Here is a 21,382-nt window from a genome sequence, read left to right on the forward strand (position 1 = left end):
ATGTGTTCAGATCATGAAATGGTAGGAGAAATTTCTGGGGAAAACGCCAAGTAACAGTAACACCCAAAATGCTTAGCCACACAGCAACATACAGTGCCTCATCATTCAGTGGTGACCCTTTAAGAAGTCTATGCTTTAACTATCTTACCAGCATTATCAAAACACCTTAAATCATCTACAGCTTTTCTATTCACTTGAGTATTTCAGGCGGTCTATCTATTACATTGAGCAAAGAGAAACGAGGTAGAGAAACATTTCTGCTCAGGAATACATGAAGTCATTCAATTCCACACATAATTTTTGTTACTACAAAAAGGAAAAATAGTCTCTATAAGATTCTTTATTATATCTACATATAAACAAATACGTCCATGAGCATGAAAAGCATCTAAGAAACATAATAAATTTAGGTGTCTTTTTTTTTTTTCTAGCATTTTAAAGGTGGCAGTGAGGAGATATGTCATATAATTTTACAACTGGAAATACTGTACTAGAAATACATTATATATATAACGTAGGAAGGAAAGCAAAATTGCCAGAGATCTCCCTTTAAAGAGAGTGAGCTACAATAATCTTCATGTGTGTAATGCTGACTGCAAGGGAAGTGTGTTAAACATGATTTATAAGAGACTGTACTAACTCACCTCAGTGATTCACTGATATTTGGCAAAACTCAATTATAAAGATTGACAATTTTAGGCCTACATTTCTGGGTATATATTTATAAAGCAAAAAATCCATTAATTGATTAGTAAAATTGTATTTAATAGCTAATCTCCTTTAATCTGATTTTGAATATAAGATATTTTTCACTGCATAAGATTAGCCCTAGTTAAAATTATGTCACTATCTTAGAAACTATTCTATTGCTGTGAAGAGATCCTGTGACCAAGTATCTCTTAAAAAAACAGTCTTTAATTGGGGCTTGCTCCCACTGCAGAGGAACATGGTAGGGAGTCTAAAAGCACCCAAGCATTCATGGTGCTGAAGAAGTAGCTGAGACTCTACATCCTGATCCAGAAGCTCAAAGCCCACCCCTAGTGACACACTTCCTCCAAAGCCACACTTCCTAACCCTTCTAATCCTGTCACAGAATTCCATTTCCTGGAGGGTAAGTATTCAAGTATATGCGTCTATAGGGGCCATTCTTAGTCAGACCACCATAGACACTCATGCACTAATGATTCTTTCTATATTTAGGCAAGTCTTGACTACAAATCAAACATAGGCCAGTAGGTATAAGGAGAAATATTTTCTATGCAACAGTTTTTAAAATTATCTTTCATATTCAACTAGAATCCAATGGCATCTATGAGACCAAAGGCAACACACTTATAAAACTTAGGCGTCTACAAAGCTGCGGCTGGATACATCTTCCTCACCCTATCCCTGACTTCAGCACACTGAGCAACACACTGAGCTCCAAAGAAGACATCAGAAGCTCAAACTAGCACACAAAGTGCTGTGCCCAGCAAACAGAAATGCATGTATACGAAATTTAGACAAACTGTCAGAAGAGTGTCATGGCAGATAACAGCTCCCTGTCAGGACCCTCCCCAGGGGGCGAGCAGCCCTTAGGCTTCTTGATTACACCTCCTGTCACTGGAAATCGGACTGGTCTGGCTACCCTGCACTGTTAACACCAGCAGGAACTTCCCTCTTGCTGCCTGCGACTACTGCTCTCTAATTCTGATGTCAATTACATTAATAACAACATCACTGTCTACTTCATTCCGACCCAAGAGCAAAAACAGGCTCTTCAGCCAGGACTGCTAAGATAACTTGTTTCCTAAATACAGAGTGCATCAAAGCAAATGCTTTCCAAACATAACTTCCAGTATTCATTCAGGTGGAGCATAGAACACAACATGACTCAGACATTTAAGTCCTAATTTAAATCAAATCTGAGAAGAAAGTAAACCCTTAAAATTTTGCTTTAGATTAGTTGATTTATTAGAAATACCTGACGTGTAGTGTTTGTGGTCCTTTAATAGAGTTTATTCATTCCAGGTTAAAGGAAACAATGGAGAAATAATTACTAAAATGAGAGCCCTGCTTCTCTGACACCTCGGGCTAAGTGCATGAGCTGGCATTTATTCTGCTCACTTGTTTAGTGGACCTACATTCTAGCTAGGAAACTTTAATTCTCCATAAGGAAATTATATCCTTTCTTCCCAGAGATGGGGGGACAAGGGCAGGGAGAGGAAAAGTGCTTCCATGGAGTGGCTTAGTCCACTGTGATTCCTCCATGGCTCTGATGATCTTCAAACTCACCTCTAGCTCATCGGACAGAGACCTGTGCATTCAAATATGATGAAGACTATAGGCAAGCTCAGTTTAATAAAAGGTGGAGCAGAACAAATATTTATGAAGAAGGTATGCATAGTCTACATTTTCAGTGTTTTAAATGCTATTTTGTAGGGATGCTAACAGTTCCTTAAATTTAAAAATATCACAAACTGAAAATATGATAACTATTAAGCCTCAAAATGAATTCTGAATCAGCAAGGAGAGGAGTAAATTTTAAAACCATTATTCATTTAATCCAAAAAGAACAGTGCTTGACAATCACCACAACAATCCAATGAAATGTTATTAAAATTCATTCTAATTTCTTTATCTGTGTGGTGCCTGTGTGGGTATGTGCACATGTGTGCACATTCATGTGGAGGCAGAGATGGATACCAGGTGCCTTCTTCATCACTCTTCATTTTATGACATGAGGGTCATATGACAGAATTGAACCTGAGCTCACTGATTCAGCTACTAGCTGGTACTGAAGAGCAAAGGCTGCATTTGCTTCCCTCTTGCAATGCAGGGTTACAGATGTGTCCTGCCACATCTGGCTTTTATTTGTGGGTTCTGAGAATCCAAACTCAGATCCTCACCTTTGCGCTACCGAATGAGCTATCTCCTCAACTCAACATAGAGCAGTTTCCCCTACGAGCATCTGTATTTGAGGGCAAGAACAGTGGTTAAAGATCAGACTGGCAAAGTATATTCCTCCCTCTCAGCGTTTGCATCTTTTCCTGAATGTACCATTTTGTGCGATTTCTACTCAGAGTAGAAATAACATATCAGAGCCCAATTTCCCTGCTTAGTACAACAAACTGCTATTCAATATTAAAAAAAAAGGAAAAGAAGAAGAAACATACAATCTGAAAATAATTGGTTAGGACCAAGCAAGTAACAAATAACTTACTTATTATGTACAACTCAGAATGCTCAAACTTTACAGTAGAGACCCTTTAAAAAGCATGAAATAGTTGCCAGCACAGTACAATCTCAGAAGCTAACGGGTTTTGCGGTGGGAAGGAAATTGTTACTCAGCCAAAGCCTCTGGAGCCCTCACTAGTAATGGGAACTTTTAGCTGAATGTTCCCAGTGTCCACTCCTATCCATTAACAGTAACAACAGGGGAATCTGAGAAATTCTGCTGGAGGGATTTAAATACTCAGTAGGAATTCTGACAAATTCAAAGTTGGAAATTAAACAGTGTGCATAACTTGTTGATTCTGACATGCCTTGTGCATTAACAGTAAAGAGCATGATCTTAGGAGACAATCACTATCTTCACCACTGTTACTCGTAACCATGTCACTTACTGTCATTACTACCAAGAGGTATTAGAAATAGTTTACACTCAATGGTTAAAAAAATAAAAATAAAAAAGATGAAAACACTTCACAAAGCTCCATGAAGCCCTAATAAGCATATAAATAAGTGTTCATGCAAAGAGAAAAAGTGCTATTTCCAACAGAATAGCTATAATTAACAAGACTGTTGTCAAGAGGTGATGACAAAGACTCAGAGCAACTGAAATTCTCATACACTGTTTTAGGACAGTGCCTCACTGGATAAAAGATCCAACAGTGGGGGAAATGGCTCCATGTGACCCAGTAACTTTACTTCTAGAACATGTTTATTATCACAGAAAGACACTCTGTACCCCTTAAGAACTGTCTTTAGCCTTCCAGCCTATGCAACCAGAACGCCATTTTCTTCTTCTAAGTACCTATTTTGCACATACAAACTATCTTGCTGAAGGACGTGGTTTTTAAGTTAACATGTCTTCAAGATTATGTGCATAGTACCATGTATCAGCACTCCATTCCTTTCATATTCTCACAGGTAAATCACACATCCTTTCATCTACAGAATGGACAGACAAGGTCCTGGACTGCTTCCAGTCTGGGGCTCCTAAGAAAGTGCTGCTGTGTGTATACATGCCCTTGTTTGGGGCTGGACTTAGGAAAGGAACTAGTAAGTATAGGAGGAACTCTGTGGCTCACTGTTATTAAAGAACTCTACAACACTGCACCATGTCACACACACAACAGTGTGCAAAGACCAACTGAGTTCTAAGGTCTCCTCACACTGCCTTAAATAGAGCCCCTTGAAGATAAATGTCATTTTGATGAAGTCCAATTCATTTTTCTCTGCTAGTTTTCACCTTGGGTGCTCTGCCTAAGATACCAACATTGTCAATTATGATTTCCTCTGAGAATTGCTGCTCTAGGTCCTCCATTTCAGCACTATAATCCATTCTCAGGTAACTTTTTACATATATCATGAAGCAGAGAGATAATCTTATCGTGAATATCTATCTGTCCCAGAACCATTTGTAGAAGACTGCTCTTTTCCACACTGAATAGTCTTGGCATTTTTATTGAAAATCTACTGGCCCTCCATTTTCCTGGGTTCTGTATTTGTGGATTTAACTGACCATGGGCTATGAATACTAGGAAGAAACTTGTACTCACACTGAACATGCTCAGACTTTTCTATACACCATCCCATAAACAACATGGTATAATGACTATTTACATAGTATTGATATTGTATTAGACATTATAAAGGGTGTAGGAATGATTTAAATTGTATAGGGAGATATACTATAAATGTATATGCAAGTACTATGTCATCCCAATAGGAGTTTTAGCAGGTACTGCAGATTTTAGTATCTACAAGGCATTCTGAAACTAATTCTCTATAGCTAGCACAGAACTATATAGTTCTTGGTCCTAGTTCATGTACATACATGTCCACCCTTAGGCCAGTACCATAATTCTTGAACACTGCTGCTTAACGCTAGGCTTTGAGGCTTTCTTTCTTTACTTCATTCACTATATGCTGATAAGTACTTAAGTGTTCATACACAACACAGATGTTAAACATACTACAATGTTGCAGCCCCTTTGAGCATGCTCTCATACATTCAAATACACAGCTTCTACAAGGTTATTTTGATAAGGTTGGTCAAAAGGATTGTACATTTTAAATTTTGATAGGCTTTGGTAATTCACCCTCCAACAAGGTTGTCAAGTTCTACTCCTTCCAATAATATATAAGAAAGTCCACGTGACTGACCTACATTCTCTCTACCAGAGGAGTCTTTTTTTTCAATCCTTACAATTTTTCTGTTTTCAAATCTCTTTTGTTGTGATAAAAGGATTCGACTATGATAACTGTAAAAATTATTGATACTCCAGTATGTCAGTCTTATCTCTCATTGCTTCTGCACCCATACTCTCAAACTGACCTACGAAACATATGCAACAAATGCATGCACAAAGAGAGTAGTACCTGATGTAACTGTTCCAATTAAATGGTAAGAAAAATGACTGTACCTGATGTAGAGAAATGTCAAAATTGACTGGCGGTGTGTCAACTTTTCTCCCATATCAAATATAGAAGAAGGAGCTGACACTCTTTCAGGCATACTAAACAGTGATAATCACTTATTAAGTTAGTTTGCACATCGATAAATCAATTAGGACATCCAAGAAATGATTTAATTACTACTAAAAATAGTGTTGTCTTAGTAAGTCTATCTTCATAAATAGATCTTAAATAATTTAAAGAAAAAAAATGATGTTCAAAGTGTTATTTGTAATAAAGAAATCAAAATGATTGGTATTGTAGAAAAGGAAATAAGATTAGAAAAAATGATTCCACACTAGATGCTAATTAATAGAAAAAAATATGTAATCATTAAGCCTATAAGCACAAGGTCTACTATAATATAAAAATACTCTGCATACTTTAAAAAGAGGGATGCAAACTTTCATGTACACTTTATACATAATGATTGTGGGTAATTTTTTCCTTTAATTTGCAAACTTCCTGTAACATTTTAGGATTAAGTCCACAATTACATCATCTGTTCATACATGTCAGTTTTCCCACTGCAAATATACTTACTGTAATGATCCCAATCAGTTGTGTATAAAAGAGTCCAGTTATCCCCACTAACATAGTAATGCCCATGAAGGCAGCTAGTCTCATGATAGCCAGCTCATGTCGAACAACAAAGAGGTCCTACGAAGAAAAAGAAAGTCTTTTAAATGACTTGCAGCAGTGCTAACCATTGAAATCAGAGCCAATACGTTGCACAAAAGTATTCCCCTTACTGTTTCCTCCTTTTGTTCCATGTTATCAACACATAAATATTTGAAAAATTTAAAAATAACTTTAGAATTTATAACAGAAATTTGAAAACTAGAGAATTTCACTACTGTATTGTATCTTGAAATAATAATCTCTCTCAATCCAGATTTACAAGTTACCTTTCACACACATACACACAATTTGTGGAAGAAAACAAAAATCATAAACATTATAGGGTGTTTGGTCCACAAAGGAAAGTTTGTTATTACACTGCTAAAAATTTTGGCATGCAGAGGCATGATTTGCAATACTAAAATACCTCCTAATTATCTAAGTTAGCTCCATTGAGGGGAACCCTCCATAACAGGACTATAAGAACAGCCTTCTCCAAACCCATCCCATTTGTTCTCCCATGCAGTTAGCCCTGTGCTATACACACACAGGATAAACCACAATGATGTGTTCTATACGCTCCCACATGTCCCATGCTGTACTAGTGGAGATGTAGGCATACCATGCTGCCTACATGGAAAGGAACATGATAGGAAACATGATAGAGGACTATCAAGGTTTCCCAGTTTTTTAAAAAGCTTTGTGGATTAGGAAATTCAAAGCACATAAGTGTCCATTCACACTTTCTATATAATTAATATAATCCTAAAAACAAGAATCACCAGAGTGGAAGAGAATGTGCTCGGCTGGCAGACTGCACCATTTTCATGTGTGTGTAAATACTGTTAACTTTCATAGAAAAAAGTTCAAACCTGTAAAAACTGAACCATATATGATAATGTACCTTATACTACCTTTTAGTGGCTCTCAGGTCAGTCAGTTGATGTAGTTACATCAACAATACAGTGCCAACAGGACTTACCATGTGATAACATAAACAGATTTTCGCCTTCTATTCTCTGTATCTTTTCTATCTAACTTCTTGAGTTAATAAAGGACTCTTTTGCATAAAAAAAAGTTCAAACCTAAAGAATAGCAAACACTCTTGCATGAAAGAGCATGGCAAGGCTGTCTGCTCTACTGCACCCATGTTCAACAGAGCAATGCCACCAAGGAGGGAAACAGAGAAATCAGTCATGGCTGTAACACCTGCTTCAGGCACCATACACACCGATCCTACCTGACAAAACCTTATTTCTAATGATTTAAACTCACTTGGGAGAGGGAAGAAGAGAAAATACCCAAAATCACTCCTGAGGGTAATGATAGAGGGAAAAAAACAAAAGTATCATTTTGCCATGTAACGAGATTAATTCTACAACTATCACCAAGTTTACACTCCACAGAGGATGGTTTAATAATAAGGATGAGATAGCAGACTAGAGAGGCAATCCCAAGCATAATGCTCTGTTCACCTGAACCACAGAGCCAAAGCTAGACACTTACTGCAGCCTGAGAAACTACGAGCAGCTTCAGCCTGTATCGTCTACTGGTACATGTTTAAATGGATTCAACTGCACTGGAGAATTCCATTAGGAAGTTCACATATGTGACACACGTATGAAAGGTGCTGTTGGACAGCAGAATTTCTGGCTACACAACCAAGTGAACCACAGGCACCGAAAAGAAAGAGATGCAAGGAAGGCTGCCTAATGGGGGTATTAATTCCAAAATATAGGTGGATAATTTATAAACTTACTGTTTTTCTTCCTACATTCTCTGAAGAAACATAAACTATTTTATCATTACATCCTAATGGAAATGAATATCTAAAGGAAAACTCACCATTATACCTCTCTAGTGACCATCACTGAGTGTCTAGAATCAAACCTCACATTTTGTATATATGTGCATACAACTTGTTATTATAGAGCAAATGTAACCAGCACCTGATTTCCAGGCAGACAGTAAATAATTCAGAAAAATTATCTTGTTCGTCTTACCATATTTTGGCAGTAGAGTATCTAGAAAAGCTGGACAAATTCATAAAAAACTGGGTAACATTCTCTTGCTAAATTCACCACTAACTGAAGCACTACAGTGTCTAATAGAATTAAGGGAGTGTCAACGGTGCTCCGAGGTTCTAACCATTTAAATTCAAAGAGACTGACTGCCTCAAGAGCAAAGGCTGCTGTGTTTCTCATGTTAAACCCTCCTCTATTTAGAACTAGACCACCACAGAAACAGTCTTATAAAGATATACATCCAGCCATCCTGCTAGCACAGCAAATGCTCAGGGCTTGTTACAAAGTTTCTATGTTCCATCTGTCAAGACAGAAAAGGAATACACTGACAGAAAGAACTAGCAGTTATTAGATTAGATGGTTTTTGTCTACCAATGTCTGTAAATGTTACAGAGAGAATATTCCTAGCAGTGAAGTCAGTATACATGAACAAAAAAGCTGTATTACCTTCATACTAGCATTAATAGTTTATTCTCTCATATTGATCTTAACCCCACACTCTTCTTGGCTATACTGAACAAAAGTTCATAAAGTTAAATATGTATTTCATAAATACTCTCCATTCTTCAGTGACCATATAAATAAGTGGCCTTGTACATAATAAAATAATGACCATTAAGACGTCTAAAGTATTTTAATAGCAATAAACAGCGATATACTAATTATCTTTAAGGCTGATTATATAGAAATACTTTTAATTATAATGAGATTTAGAAATATTCAAAGGTACCTGCAATCAAGTCTTCTGGTTATTTCTATTCTTTATTAGCCAAATGTCTAGATACATAATTGTGTGGCACAATTCTATATGACATCAAATCCCTAGCAACACTATAAGCTATCAGCCAGTTGGAATAGCAGTAATGTATCTTGCTAGCAGAAAAGTCTGGCTGGCCACTGCACGTTATTTATTCCCTTCTTATGAATATTGGCAGCAAGCCCTTGGTTTAAACTCTCTCTCCTCTCTTCTCCTTCTGTCACCTCTGCTCTCAGATCATTAAGTGTAGTTTGTAGGATTTTGCCCTTCACATAAAAATAACTATAAAAGAATCAATCAGAAGTTAATTTGAATCTACTTCATCTAAAAATAATTTTAAAAGCATAAATTTAGAACTGAAGTGGTATTCCACAAATGATTAGCTGCTAACAAATGATAACCCCTACTTTAACACTACAAATTATTTACTTAAAGATTATTTTTCTTGCCGGGCGGTGGTGGCGCACGCCTTTAATCACAGCACTTGGTAGGCAGAGGCAGGTGGATTTCTGAGTTCGAGGCCAGCCTGGTCTACAAAGTGAGTTCCAGGACAGCCAGGGCTACACAGAGAAACCCTGTCTCGAAAAACCAAAACAAAAAACAAAAAAACAAAACCATATTTTTCTCTCATAGATAGTAATTACTGTCTACAATATCTAGTTGCCAGTAGATATACATTAAAACAATTACACTACTATGATGTCTTTATAAAACAGAATGAACAGCCTTTATGTTCAATAAAAATATTAAGTGAAAGCTACCTCAATAAATAAGATAAAAATACCAATGCATGAATCTATCAACTTGCCATTCATTGAGGGGCAAATTTTATAACATGTCAATGTATTTTAAATCTGTACTTAAAAATTTTTAAATGCTAGTATAAATAGCCTAAAAAATTCTTCAGGTACACCAAGCATGGTGGCACATCCTATAATCCTTGCACTTGAAGATGGAGACAGGAAGATCGGAAATTTAAGGTCAGCTTGGGCTATATAGCCAAGTTTGAGGCCAGCTCAGGTGACATGAGACACTGTTCCCTCCCTCCTCCTTGGAAAAAAAAAATTCCTCAGGAAAAAATAGAAGCAGTGTTTGCAGACTGATGCTTGCTATACCAAAAAGCAGCAGCCCGAATCATCTTCTGTCAAAGGCTGCGCTGTGAATGAATGAGCTACAGACCGCCTGAGTCTCAGGGACACTCCAAATGTGATGTCTCCCAACATTCCTAGTAATACACAAGCTCAAAATTATCTAACCTATGATGGAAATTGTAAAATGCGTGACTAATAAAGGATTCACACCTCATATATAACTTAAAATAGTTCACTCTAACTAAATACGGTATCATCCTTCATATTTAATTAAAAATCTGCATGTTTGTCTCATACTTCAGTTAAACAATAAATGACTACAATCTGTTTATGAAGCCCTTAAAATAAGTATATAAAACAGTTAAACATAGATGTTGGTCAATGATTAAAGTTAATTTCCTTCAATAGCCACTTAATTTATTTAATTCGAATAGTAAATTATCCCACAAGCAATAGGTTTTTAAATCTTCCAATAATTAAAGGCATCAGTTTCAAGAGTTTTAAGGAAAACCCAACATTATACTATCATGAAAAACAAACAGATTTATGCTTAACATTTTAAAGATTTCCAAACTTAAAGCTTACACATTTTACAAACTTTCCAAAACTGATTATATTTAAAAACTGAGCCTGGTACTCAAGTCTCTGAAAATTTCTATACACCTCTTTATTATTTTCTTACATTAGTTGAGACCTTCAGATTTTTAATTTAAGATTTCTTTATTCATTATTATGTGCATGAGGTTTTTCCTGCATCCTTGTATGTATGTCACATGTGTCCCTGGTGCCCAGGAAGGCCAAAAGAGGGTGTCATATCCCCCTTAACAGCAGTTACAGATAACTGGGAGCCATTAAATAGCTGCTGGGAATTGAACCTGGATTCTCTGCAGGAGCAGCAAGTACGATTAAATCCTGTGAGCCATATATCTAGTCCCTGGAATTTTTAAATTTCTATTTTCAATGAGAATAGAACATATAAACGAACTGTTTTAAGCTCACAGGCTTTCCTTAAGAGAAGGCCTGCAATATAAATAAGTTTAAGAAATAAATCCTAATTGGAATTCACAGTAAAAGAGATAGATAGATGGATAGATAGATAGATAGATAGATAGATAGATAGATAGCCTTACCCATTACACTTTCTATACTTTCCTTCCCTCAACAAAGGGCATTTTCGAGTATTTTCCAAAAGTTTGACAAGCAGGCAGGAAAGGTCCTATTTTGAAGGTACAGATTAGGAGGCATGAGGTGCAGGGAGTGTAACTCAGTGGTGGAGTGTTTGCCAGCCATGCTTTCCCCAGCACTACAGGGGAAAATAAAAAATAAAAATAAAAAAAATTAAGTATGAAATTACTGTAAGAAAAAGAAAAACCTGGGGCCAGGTAACTGCAAAGAAACTAAAGTTATCTATCTCAGAAAGAAGTCTTCTAAAAACAGAAAACCAGATTCACAAGTGGTTTATCTCCCAGAATTTGAGAGTAGCCTGCTTTCTTTCAATTCTTGTTTCCAAGAGGTATTTATAGCCTACCAGGTTCTCACAAACACTGGCAAGTGCAACTCACAGGCAATTTTATTCTTCTAGGAGAGTAAACACTTTCATCCCAGAAACTAACACACACCTAGAAGTTGATAACACTTTCCTTCCCAACCTAGAAGAAAAGCACTCAGCTGTGGCATCTAAAGACAGGAGAAAGACACTCTGCTGCCACCTCTCTACCTGAAAGGGAATAAGGGGAAAGTAGGCAAAGCTCTCAGGACAAAAGCGTAGGATCAGAGTCAATCACACACCTGCATTTGAGCAATGTACAGTAACCATTAACTCCCAATGAATCCAGAGACTCTGGAGTTGTAGTAAGAGGGCAGACAAGGCAGGGATGACACTCTCTGGCCTGCTGCACACACAACTCAAGAGTGGCATACAAGTTTTTATTGTTTATAGGACAAATGGAAGAGTACAAAAAGGAACTAAAAAAAATACATATGGACTAGAACCACCACTAAGGTCAATGTGATAATGAGGACTTCCCTACTGAAATTAGTGGTAACTCTTTACAATGTCATCTTCAAAAGAACTTCTATAAAAAGAACAGTGTACTATTACTTAGCCCAACAACATTTACTGTAGTGTTTTACAGCAGATCTACTCTCAAATCCAACATCAAGCCTCTTGCAGTTTTTCTTGACTCATACTGACTTTTGACTTCTTTCTGTTTTGATAATCTCTACCTCACCATCAAGTCTGTTCAGAGCCCAACAGTACTCAAACCTTAGGGACACATATGTTTTGAAACTGAACACTCCACAGAACTTTACTTACATAAATGAGAGCATCAATAGTGATTAGAGCCATCTGAGAAGAAACAGTTACAAAAGTATTATTGTAAGAGATATCTGAGAGTAAGCTTCCTAAGGACACTGTGAAAAGCCAGATAAAGCCAATCCATGACCAGCTACGATAGGCAGTAAACAGCAGCCAACCTAGCAACCCAGTGAGAACTTAAGGCTGAGATCCCGGAGCAGAGAAGCCTTAAGAGGAGCTGTACATTCTGCACTGCTTCTCATCCTCACAGGGAGGACACCAGAGAACACAGTCCACAAGAGATACCTCAGCTCTTCAGCTAAAACCCTGGAAGGATAATTGAGAAGTAAGAACAAACTGAAATCAGTCTTTCATAAAACTTAGCAACCAAACATCCTATAAAACACAAGTGCAGTAAGTATGATCTTTTAAAAAGAATCATTATAGGAAGCCCAGTTCAGTATGAGAAAAACATGTCATCTAACCAAACTGGGTCAACATGAGGATTCTTTTACCCTATACAGAAACAAATAAAAGAATAAATCAGACATATCAACTATACCTCCCACAACTGGCCATACAATTTACCCAGTATTCAATAAAAAAAAAAAAATCAGGCATTATCAGGGTGCAGATTAATATCTGGTATGGGCATCAAAATAACCTTAATTAAAATGTTCAAGAAGGGACTAGAGAGATGGCTTAGTAGTTAAGAGCATTGGCTGTTCTGGCAGAGAATCTGGGTTTTATTTCCAATACCTACATAGTGGCACACAACCATCTCTAACTCCATTTCCAGGGACCCTTTACCATCTTTCTTCCATGAGCACCAGACATGCATGGTCAGTCCAAACATTCATGCACAAAAAATAAAATAAATAAATATTTAAAATATTAAGAAATGGTATTTTAAAATACCAAGAAGATGGCAAAATGCAGATTTCCCTAGAAAAGTAATCTATGAGAAACAGTATCAAGCACAAATTCTAAAAGTACAACGTACCACGTAACAGAGTTAAAATTCAAGAGAAGAGAGTAGAAAAGCTACCATCAACAAGTCAGAAGAGAGATTAGTAGAAAAATAGATTAAACTATGGAGTAGGCAAAAAAAAAAAAAGACACAAAGACAGGAAGTGCAGAAATCTCACACATACATAATTATATGCTAAACTATGTAAAAACGGTCATAGCATATTTAAAGTGGGACAGAAATTTTATAACTTAAGAATTTCACCACACGGGTTGAAGAAGTTACACTAAAGTTTCAAAATAAATTGCAAAGAAAACAATACTGGAGCACATGACAGAATTATAGAAAAATAACTGAGAATGAGAATTTTAAAGATCATAAAAGTGGCAATTAAAAAACACATTATGTTCATGAAATAGACCAACAACTGACTTTACAGTGAAACTATCGAAACAAAAAGCAATGGAAAAAATATTTTTTAACTGAAAGCAAATGTTCATCTATAATCCTGTGTAACCAGTAAATTCTTCAAAACTGAAGAAATGACGATCCTTTCAGGTTTATAACTGGAATAATTTCTTCCAGGAGAGTTGAAATGAAGTAGTTCATAATGAGATTCACTGTGTCAGACTCATGACAATCCTCCTCGCAGACTCCCAATTTTGGGATCACGGAATGAACTGCCACCCCTAACTCAGAAAATGTGTTCTAAATAGGAACATGCCAAGATGTTCCTCAATAGCAAATGACAGGATCTTGGAAAAGACATTTTTAAGTTTCCATTTCATCACTTCTAAAATGAAGGTGAGCACAGAAAAAGAAAAGGGCAAACTATGAAGCAACCTACTTACTACCAAGACACTTGCAAGCTTAGGCTAAAAAAACAAGGCCTGCTCAACATTGCTAGGTATAAACAACAGTGATATTCCTATACCAAAGAATTACTTATACCAAAATATCTTTAATATAGTTAAGATTATCTGATCACTAGATTGACATTTATTAATACTAAGATATTACTACTATTTTAAAAAGCCTGCATTACTCTTGTCTGAGTTTCTAAAACACAGCTTTGCATATTTTCTCCCCAGTATTATTACATAAAACATTTAGTATATATGTAAAAAACACAGTACATGCATAAAAATACATTCAAATACCACCTATAATCAGTTTCTCTACTTTAAAATGTAATTCTTCCTCTAATTGGCATTAATTCACCTAGGTTTCTATCCCTCATATTGTGTGTGTATGTATGTTAATGTGTGTGCGGGTCCCCATGCATGTGGGATGCTAGAGGACAACCTCAGGTATCATTGGGAAGGCCACACACCTACTTTGAGGCAGAGTCCCTCATGGCCCGAAGCCTACCAATTAGGCTAGAGCACTAGTCATAAATCCAGAGCTCCTCCTGTCTGACCCCATGGCACCAGGATTACAGGTACCACCATGGGCTATGAGTACTTTGCTCACTAAACCATCTCCCCATCTCTCTAACTTTAAAGCAAAATATTCTCATAATTTCAAATTTCTAAATCTTCCATGTAAGTATTATTATGCCATTTTTATTTGTTATTGCAATTTCTTTCGAATGTCACCAAACTTTCTGCAATACTGTTCAATGGCTTATAATTTTTTCATAAAACCAAACTAAAGAAAATATTCTCTGTTTCTGAGAGTTTTCATGAAACCAAATGTAACATAAGCTAAATAAATGTATGCTACTTCCAGGTATTCCTGCATATATTATCTTTTTTGTTCTCAATTGTTTTAGCTTTTTGAAATGAGGTCTTATGGAACCTAGGCTAGCCTCAAACTTGCTACATAGCTGAGGCTGACCCTGAACTGCTAATGTTCCTACAATCGGCCAGCCTCCAAAGTTCTAGGATTACAGACAAAACCACCACGTCTGGCTGAATATATTAACTTATTTAGTTTCATTATTATTCACACCTTTCGGAAAATGAAATTGCAAAGCAGAGGGGTTAAACAACCTATGAAGGTTAATACATGCAATAAAAGAAAGTAAGAATTTGAATCTAGAGTGTCTGCTTTCAAAATGACCTCTTGACTACCATGGTAAACTTAGTAGTCAATGACAGGTGGATACTAAGTATTTTTAAGTTCTGCTAGCCATGCACCATGTCACCACCACTCAACTTTGTTGGAGCACAAAAGTAGTCACAGACTATGCGTGTGGGGAAAAGTGAGAATAGCTTTTTGTCCCCCCAGTAAAACTGATTAACAAAATCTAAATATGGAGGTCCATTAGCCCCCAGGGGCAGAAGCTGCTGACCCCACCCTGCCCAGAAAGGGGGTCTCTCTTTATGATCTTTTTCTCTCCACTGACACCTCTCACATCTTCCCTTATACTTTGAAAATTTATGACCTTAACCCCACAAAACAATTTTAAAACACTTCTTCTGAGGTTCAATTTTCACACAGTTTTCTTGGATGATTCACATGTTCTAATTAACACCAATTATCCCACAAATTAACCTAAAGCAAGATGACTCCTTTCTAAAACTCTAACAGAAACAGGCACTGTATTTTCAGTGTGAAAATGACAAATACATTTGAAACCTTTTCTGACAGCTGAGACAGGAAGGCTACAAATTCAAGGCTTGTCTTGGCAATAGAGTCAGAGGAGGCTCAAGATCAGCCTGGCCAATGTGAGACCCTGTCTGAAAACTAAAGAGTGGGCTAGGGATACAGCGCAGCTGCAAGGCTAGCTTACATGAGGCTCTAAGTTTAATGATGAGTACCAATAAGAAGCAATATTGTCTTTTGAATTTTATACAGTTATCAGATATAATTTTAATGATGTACACCATATTTAATAATCACAATTCAATCACTTTTAAGACACAGCTCCACTGAGGTTTGTAACACACGGAACAGCCAAGTCTCAGAACAGTCATGCACACCAAAGCAACCACACACTGAACTAAGACTCCCAGCACTTGCATTTCATAGCTTACCACACACACCTATCACCATGGCGTTTTATATGCAAAGGCGTAAGCAGTGTAATTGTACAGGAAAAGTACCCACCTCCATCAGCTTCGCCCTCGCCCTCTCCCTCTCTCTCACACACACACACACACACAGAAGGGGGTGTATTCTTTAAAAATATAACCAAGGCCCAAATAAAATGGAAAAATAGCATAAACTGTTTAATCCAGCTCTGTAACTAAAGCCAGTTGGGAAATCACCCTCTATGTGCACTCTCTATATGCAGTCCTCACGCACTTCACTATCCTCCATTTTCTCTTGTGATTAGAAACACTACAGTGAGAAGGCCATGGTACCCAGTTAACAGAGTTAGGAACTAAAAGCTCTGGAAGTGCATCATCAACACCATTTAGACAAGTCTGAGCACTGCTCAAATGATCTATACCTAAAAATAACAGGTTCCCAACCTGTGAGTCATGACTCCATGGGGGTGGGGGTGGGGTTAGGGTTAGGTTAAACAATCCTTCCATGAGGGCCACCAAAGACCATTCATTATGATTCATAAAAGTAGCAAAGCTACAGTTATGAAGTTGCAACAAAAATAAATTTATACTTGGGGGTCACCACAACATGAGAAAATGTATTAAAAGATGACAGCATTAGGAAGTTGAGAACCACTGCTCTAGAACATTCTACAAACTCATCTTACTGCTAGAGAGAGCTGGAGGCAGAAGGCCAGATCTGGTGGCATATGCCTAGAATCTCAGCACTCAGGAGAAATGAAAAAGGAGGCAACGAGTTCATGGTTACCTTAGGCTACACGCCGAGATCTAGGCTTAAAATACAGAAACAAAGAGTCCTCTTTTCAAATGTTAACTACTCTTTGAGAACCTTAAAAAATGTAACTAATTTCCCACACTCAGGGCAGACCAAACGCTCAGCATAGCTGGCCAACACGAAACAGACTCCATGTTTTATGTCCTCGTTTTTGGTTATGGTTTGGTGTTTTTTGACTTTGGTTTTTGTTGGCTTGGTGTTTTGCCTTTGTTTTTGGAAAGAGAGAGAGACAGAGACAGAGAGAGAGACAGAGATAGAGAAACAGGAGAGGAAAGGAAGATGAATTTTGGTGGGAAGAATCTGGGAGAAGTAAGAAGAGAAGAAAGAATATGCAAAATAAATTGTATAAAAAATTTTTAAAATAGTAAAATAAATAAACCTGTCTGATTTTATTTAAAAAAGAAAACCCAAGATTTTTATACTTTTCCTTTGTTTTCATTATTTTATGTTACTTTTAAACCAAGACTCCTATACTGAAAGAGCTAATATTTTGTCTTCTGAAGAAATCTACTCTACACAAACAGCCATAAAGAGACTTGTCTAAAAAGAACAGACCACTTTCTCAAACTCGGTGTAGTGTAAAGCTCACTGGTCTGAGGCTCTTTGCCATTTTTGCCTGCACTCAGGAAAAACCACGTTCACAGGCTTACATCACTGTTGCTCTAACATGGATATAAATGTCTTACCAAATTACGCTTTTTTAGTGGCAGAAAATAATAATAATGGCAGAAAGAAAACATCAGTGCGTAGCAAGTAAGCAGCTCAGTGTAGAAACACAACTGCAGGAAGAGCCAATGGTTGTCTTCACCCACACAATTGTTTATCCTAAAGGGAAAATGAAAAAGAAGCATTGAAGTTTTAGTAAGATGCTCACATCAGGATCATGAAGGGAAATCTCACCTAAACCTAAAATCCAACTATTTAAAGATACACATTTTAACATGCCTTCTCCCTCAGCAAGGAGGCCAGTTGGAAGCTACACTCCTCTAGCTCACAGCAGCCTAGTGCCCTGTGTCAACTGACACGCATAACGGATTTAGGCCACTGGTCCGAGATATTCATCTAGAAGAGACAGAGGCCAAGGGACAAGTGGAGTCTTTCTCTGGACCCTGCCCTTCCCTGCAGCACTCGAGAAGAAGAGAACAATTTAAACACTTTAGAGAAAAACAGCTCAGACTTGCTACTTGGACAGAACTGCGAAGCTCACCATTTTATTTTTATATGTTTACTTTATGAAATATCTATACGTGGCTGCTGAAACTAAGAATGTATTCAAAACCACTTACGTGTACTCTCTGTCAAAACAACAGTGAAGGCTAACTATAAAAATGATAATCTATAATCATAAATTATGAAGGTTCATTTAAAATGAGTATCCTATTTTATAAAATGGGTATATTTTTAAGTACTATTAAAAATCTAATTTAAAATTTCAATATAAAATATTTTTCTCAAAATTATATACATGTTTTCCTTCAAAATAGGACTACATTATCACCAAAGGAGGGAATGCATATATATATATATACACACACATATATCAAACTCTGCTCAGTGGTTGCTAGCCACCCTTCCTCTCCTCAGCCGCTCTGGAACAACACAGCACACGTTCTTGCTCGGAAACAGCATCTAACCCTGAAAAGCTAAGAGCCCTCGCTTAGTGTGCAGGCGCCTGAGTTTAAACTATTTAGAAAGAACAATCAGAGACAAAAACAAGGACCTGAGGCAGTGGGCCATCACATCAGATCTGAAGCTGAGATGGCTAAAATGCTGCAGTTTATTAAAACGTAAGAATCCTCTACTTCAAATTAATACCATGTACTGCCCTCACTTGGACCTCAGCAGCACTCTGCTAGAAAATTCAAATCACAGAAATCCCCAAATCTAGATTAGGCCACCTTGCTTGCTAACCTCTCACCAATACCCTCAAACAGACACTGAAGCCTTGGGACAGAAATATCTCAATGTCACACTTCAAGTTAAAGAGAACTTCATTTCCTCACCAACAACCTAGTCTTTACCTCTTAAACATATATCACTAGTACTAACAGACACATTGCCCAGATAATTTTTTTTAATTATGGCACTCTTTTGTAAGGAAGCAGCAATACCCAGCTAAATCATAAATGTTTATTATCTTTTTAGTTGATTAGGAAAACTAATTTTAAAAAAGTGCTATGAATTTTCAGTGTGAGAACTAATTACCTGCAGATTTCACATAATATTTTTCATATGCTATTATTGTGACTGTAAGTACCACTGAGGTTTAAAAATAAAGTACATTTTTTTAACACTATGTGGCATAGTATACAGTATCTTATAGTATATTTAGACAATTAAAAAACCTGAAGTACTTTTATTTAAAATGCTGGTCTGTTTTTCTAGTCTCTGGAAATCTATATAACAGTCTATAGTTAAAAAACAATTTCAACTAAAAGTTTGCTAATTAGCAATGCTATCAAAATGAGTTACACAAAGAATCATTAGGCAAAGGAAAACTATCTTCTTTGGCCAACTGCAGGTAAATGGACATAAGTCACAGGAGGCTATTATACAGGTAACTTCGTATATACAATATGCATGCATGCATGTATAAGTAGATATATATGCATATATATTTATAAAGTTCTATTATACCAATTTAAATATTTAAACAAGATTCAATGTTAGATAAACAGAATTAAATATAATATCTTGCTCAAAGTTTTTTGTGACAGCTTTGAAATGAAATACAATAGACTCTCAGAGCATTTTTTAAATCTACTTCTTAACAGAATGACTTTTAATATTACAACAGAGCCCCCTATTGACCAAAAATGTTGGCAGTTCTACAGAAAGTTAATTGGCACTTATATATATCCAGCATGTACAAAATGTTACTATCCAACAGAAAACACTCTAAAAAGGTATAAGGAGTAGAAGAGCGTTATCAGCGAATCTGAAAAGCGTTGTTGTTCTCCTGAGTTAGGAAAGAGGAATCTAAGCAGCAGACATTGTGGCTTTTCCCCCTGACAAGAGAGAAGCTGTGAGGTAAGTGCTTCCACACATCTGACCTTGTAGCAAATATTCTGCCTCCAAGCCTCATTTGATATAAGTGCCTTAGTCCTTCTGTGTATTTGGGTATGTAGTAATTCTGCTCAGTTTTTTCTGCTCAAAGTTTCTGCTCAAATGTTTTCTTGGTAGCAGGGATAGGACCTCTATAGTTTACTCTGGGATTTGCAAAAATCATTTTTATTGAAAGAATGTTTAATGGAGTAATTTTAATATAAGTTTTTCTTAAAGCTGACAGGTTCTCAGACTGTCTTTTTCTTAGCTAATCCTCCTGCTGCAGCTCTTCAGAAAGCGACAAGAAAAGTCTCCTTACCACGGACAGTGGTGGTCCATCCTCCTCACGCAGTGGCCACAGCGGCTGCAATGATGGGAGCGCTTCGGCCTCATCAAGTTACACTTGTTGCACAGTTCCCACAGCTCGCGCTCTGCGGAGAGAGCAGACACACCCGCTTACATGGAGGCACATGAGCAATGCTGAGACTTACCAGCTGCTACTAAATCCCATGGAGTGACATTTCTCTTTTTGCTGAGTCTCCAATGCAGGCAAGCACCTTTGCCATAAATGTTGCTGTATGTTCTATGTGTTTTATACATTTCTATCTTAACACTACAAAAATAAGATACCACTGTTTCAAAGTAAATGACAGAAAGCACGGTTCTGAAAAAAATCATGAGAATATAAATGATATCTTATAAAACTCTAAGCCTAGACAAAATATTAGAAAGAACTTTATGTAAGTCAATTAATTTATACAAGTTATATTATCTAAAAGAACTAAAGATGAAAGAATACTGAGTCTTAGTTCAGTAGGTAAATAAGTTGAAACCAATACTGAGTCTTAGTTCAGTAGGTAAATAAGTTGAAACCAATCTTATATTTTCCTAGAGCATTTTATTTTTAATAGTAATGAATTAATTTGGACATGTGTTTTGGAAGAAGGCTAGAGGTCAGATTGGGTTTAGAAGGCATCCATCCAATAAAGAAGCAAAGGTTATAAAAATCATTAGTATTTAATGAAAATAAACAGATAAGTGAGCTTTAATTTTATGAGACAGGGTCTGGATACTATCACCCAGGTTGGCTATGATGTGCCACTACTCCTGCCACAGCCAACC

The 21,382-nt window shown here is 36.8% G+C and overlaps 1 protein-coding gene across 3 annotated transcripts in view; it reads right to left on the minus strand.

Moving 5' to 3' along the window:
- Zdhhc21 (zinc finger DHHC-type palmitoyltransferase 21) overlaps positions 1 to 21,382 on the minus strand; it is a 56,449-nt gene that overhangs the window by 13,437 nt on the left and 21,630 nt on the right. For all 3 annotated transcript variants that reach the window (XM_031377753.1, XM_031377751.1, XM_031377752.1), the window contains 3 exons: positions 20,580 to 20,691; positions 17,902 to 18,040; positions 6,205 to 6,321 (listed from right to left, as the gene is read on the minus strand). In XM_031377753.1, the coding sequence (XP_031233613.1) occupies positions 6,205 to 6,321; positions 17,902 to 18,040; positions 20,580 to 20,691 (368 nt within the window). The remainder of the gene's footprint in view (positions 1 to 6,204; positions 6,322 to 17,901; positions 18,041 to 20,579; positions 20,692 to 21,382) is intronic.

This window comes from Mastomys coucha, unplaced genomic scaffold (assembly GCF_008632895.1).
Source record: "Mastomys coucha isolate ucsf_1 unplaced genomic scaffold, UCSF_Mcou_1 pScaffold18, whole genome shotgun sequence".
In the NCBI taxonomy this organism is placed as follows: Eukaryota; Metazoa; Chordata; class Mammalia; order Rodentia; family Muridae; genus Mastomys; species Mastomys coucha.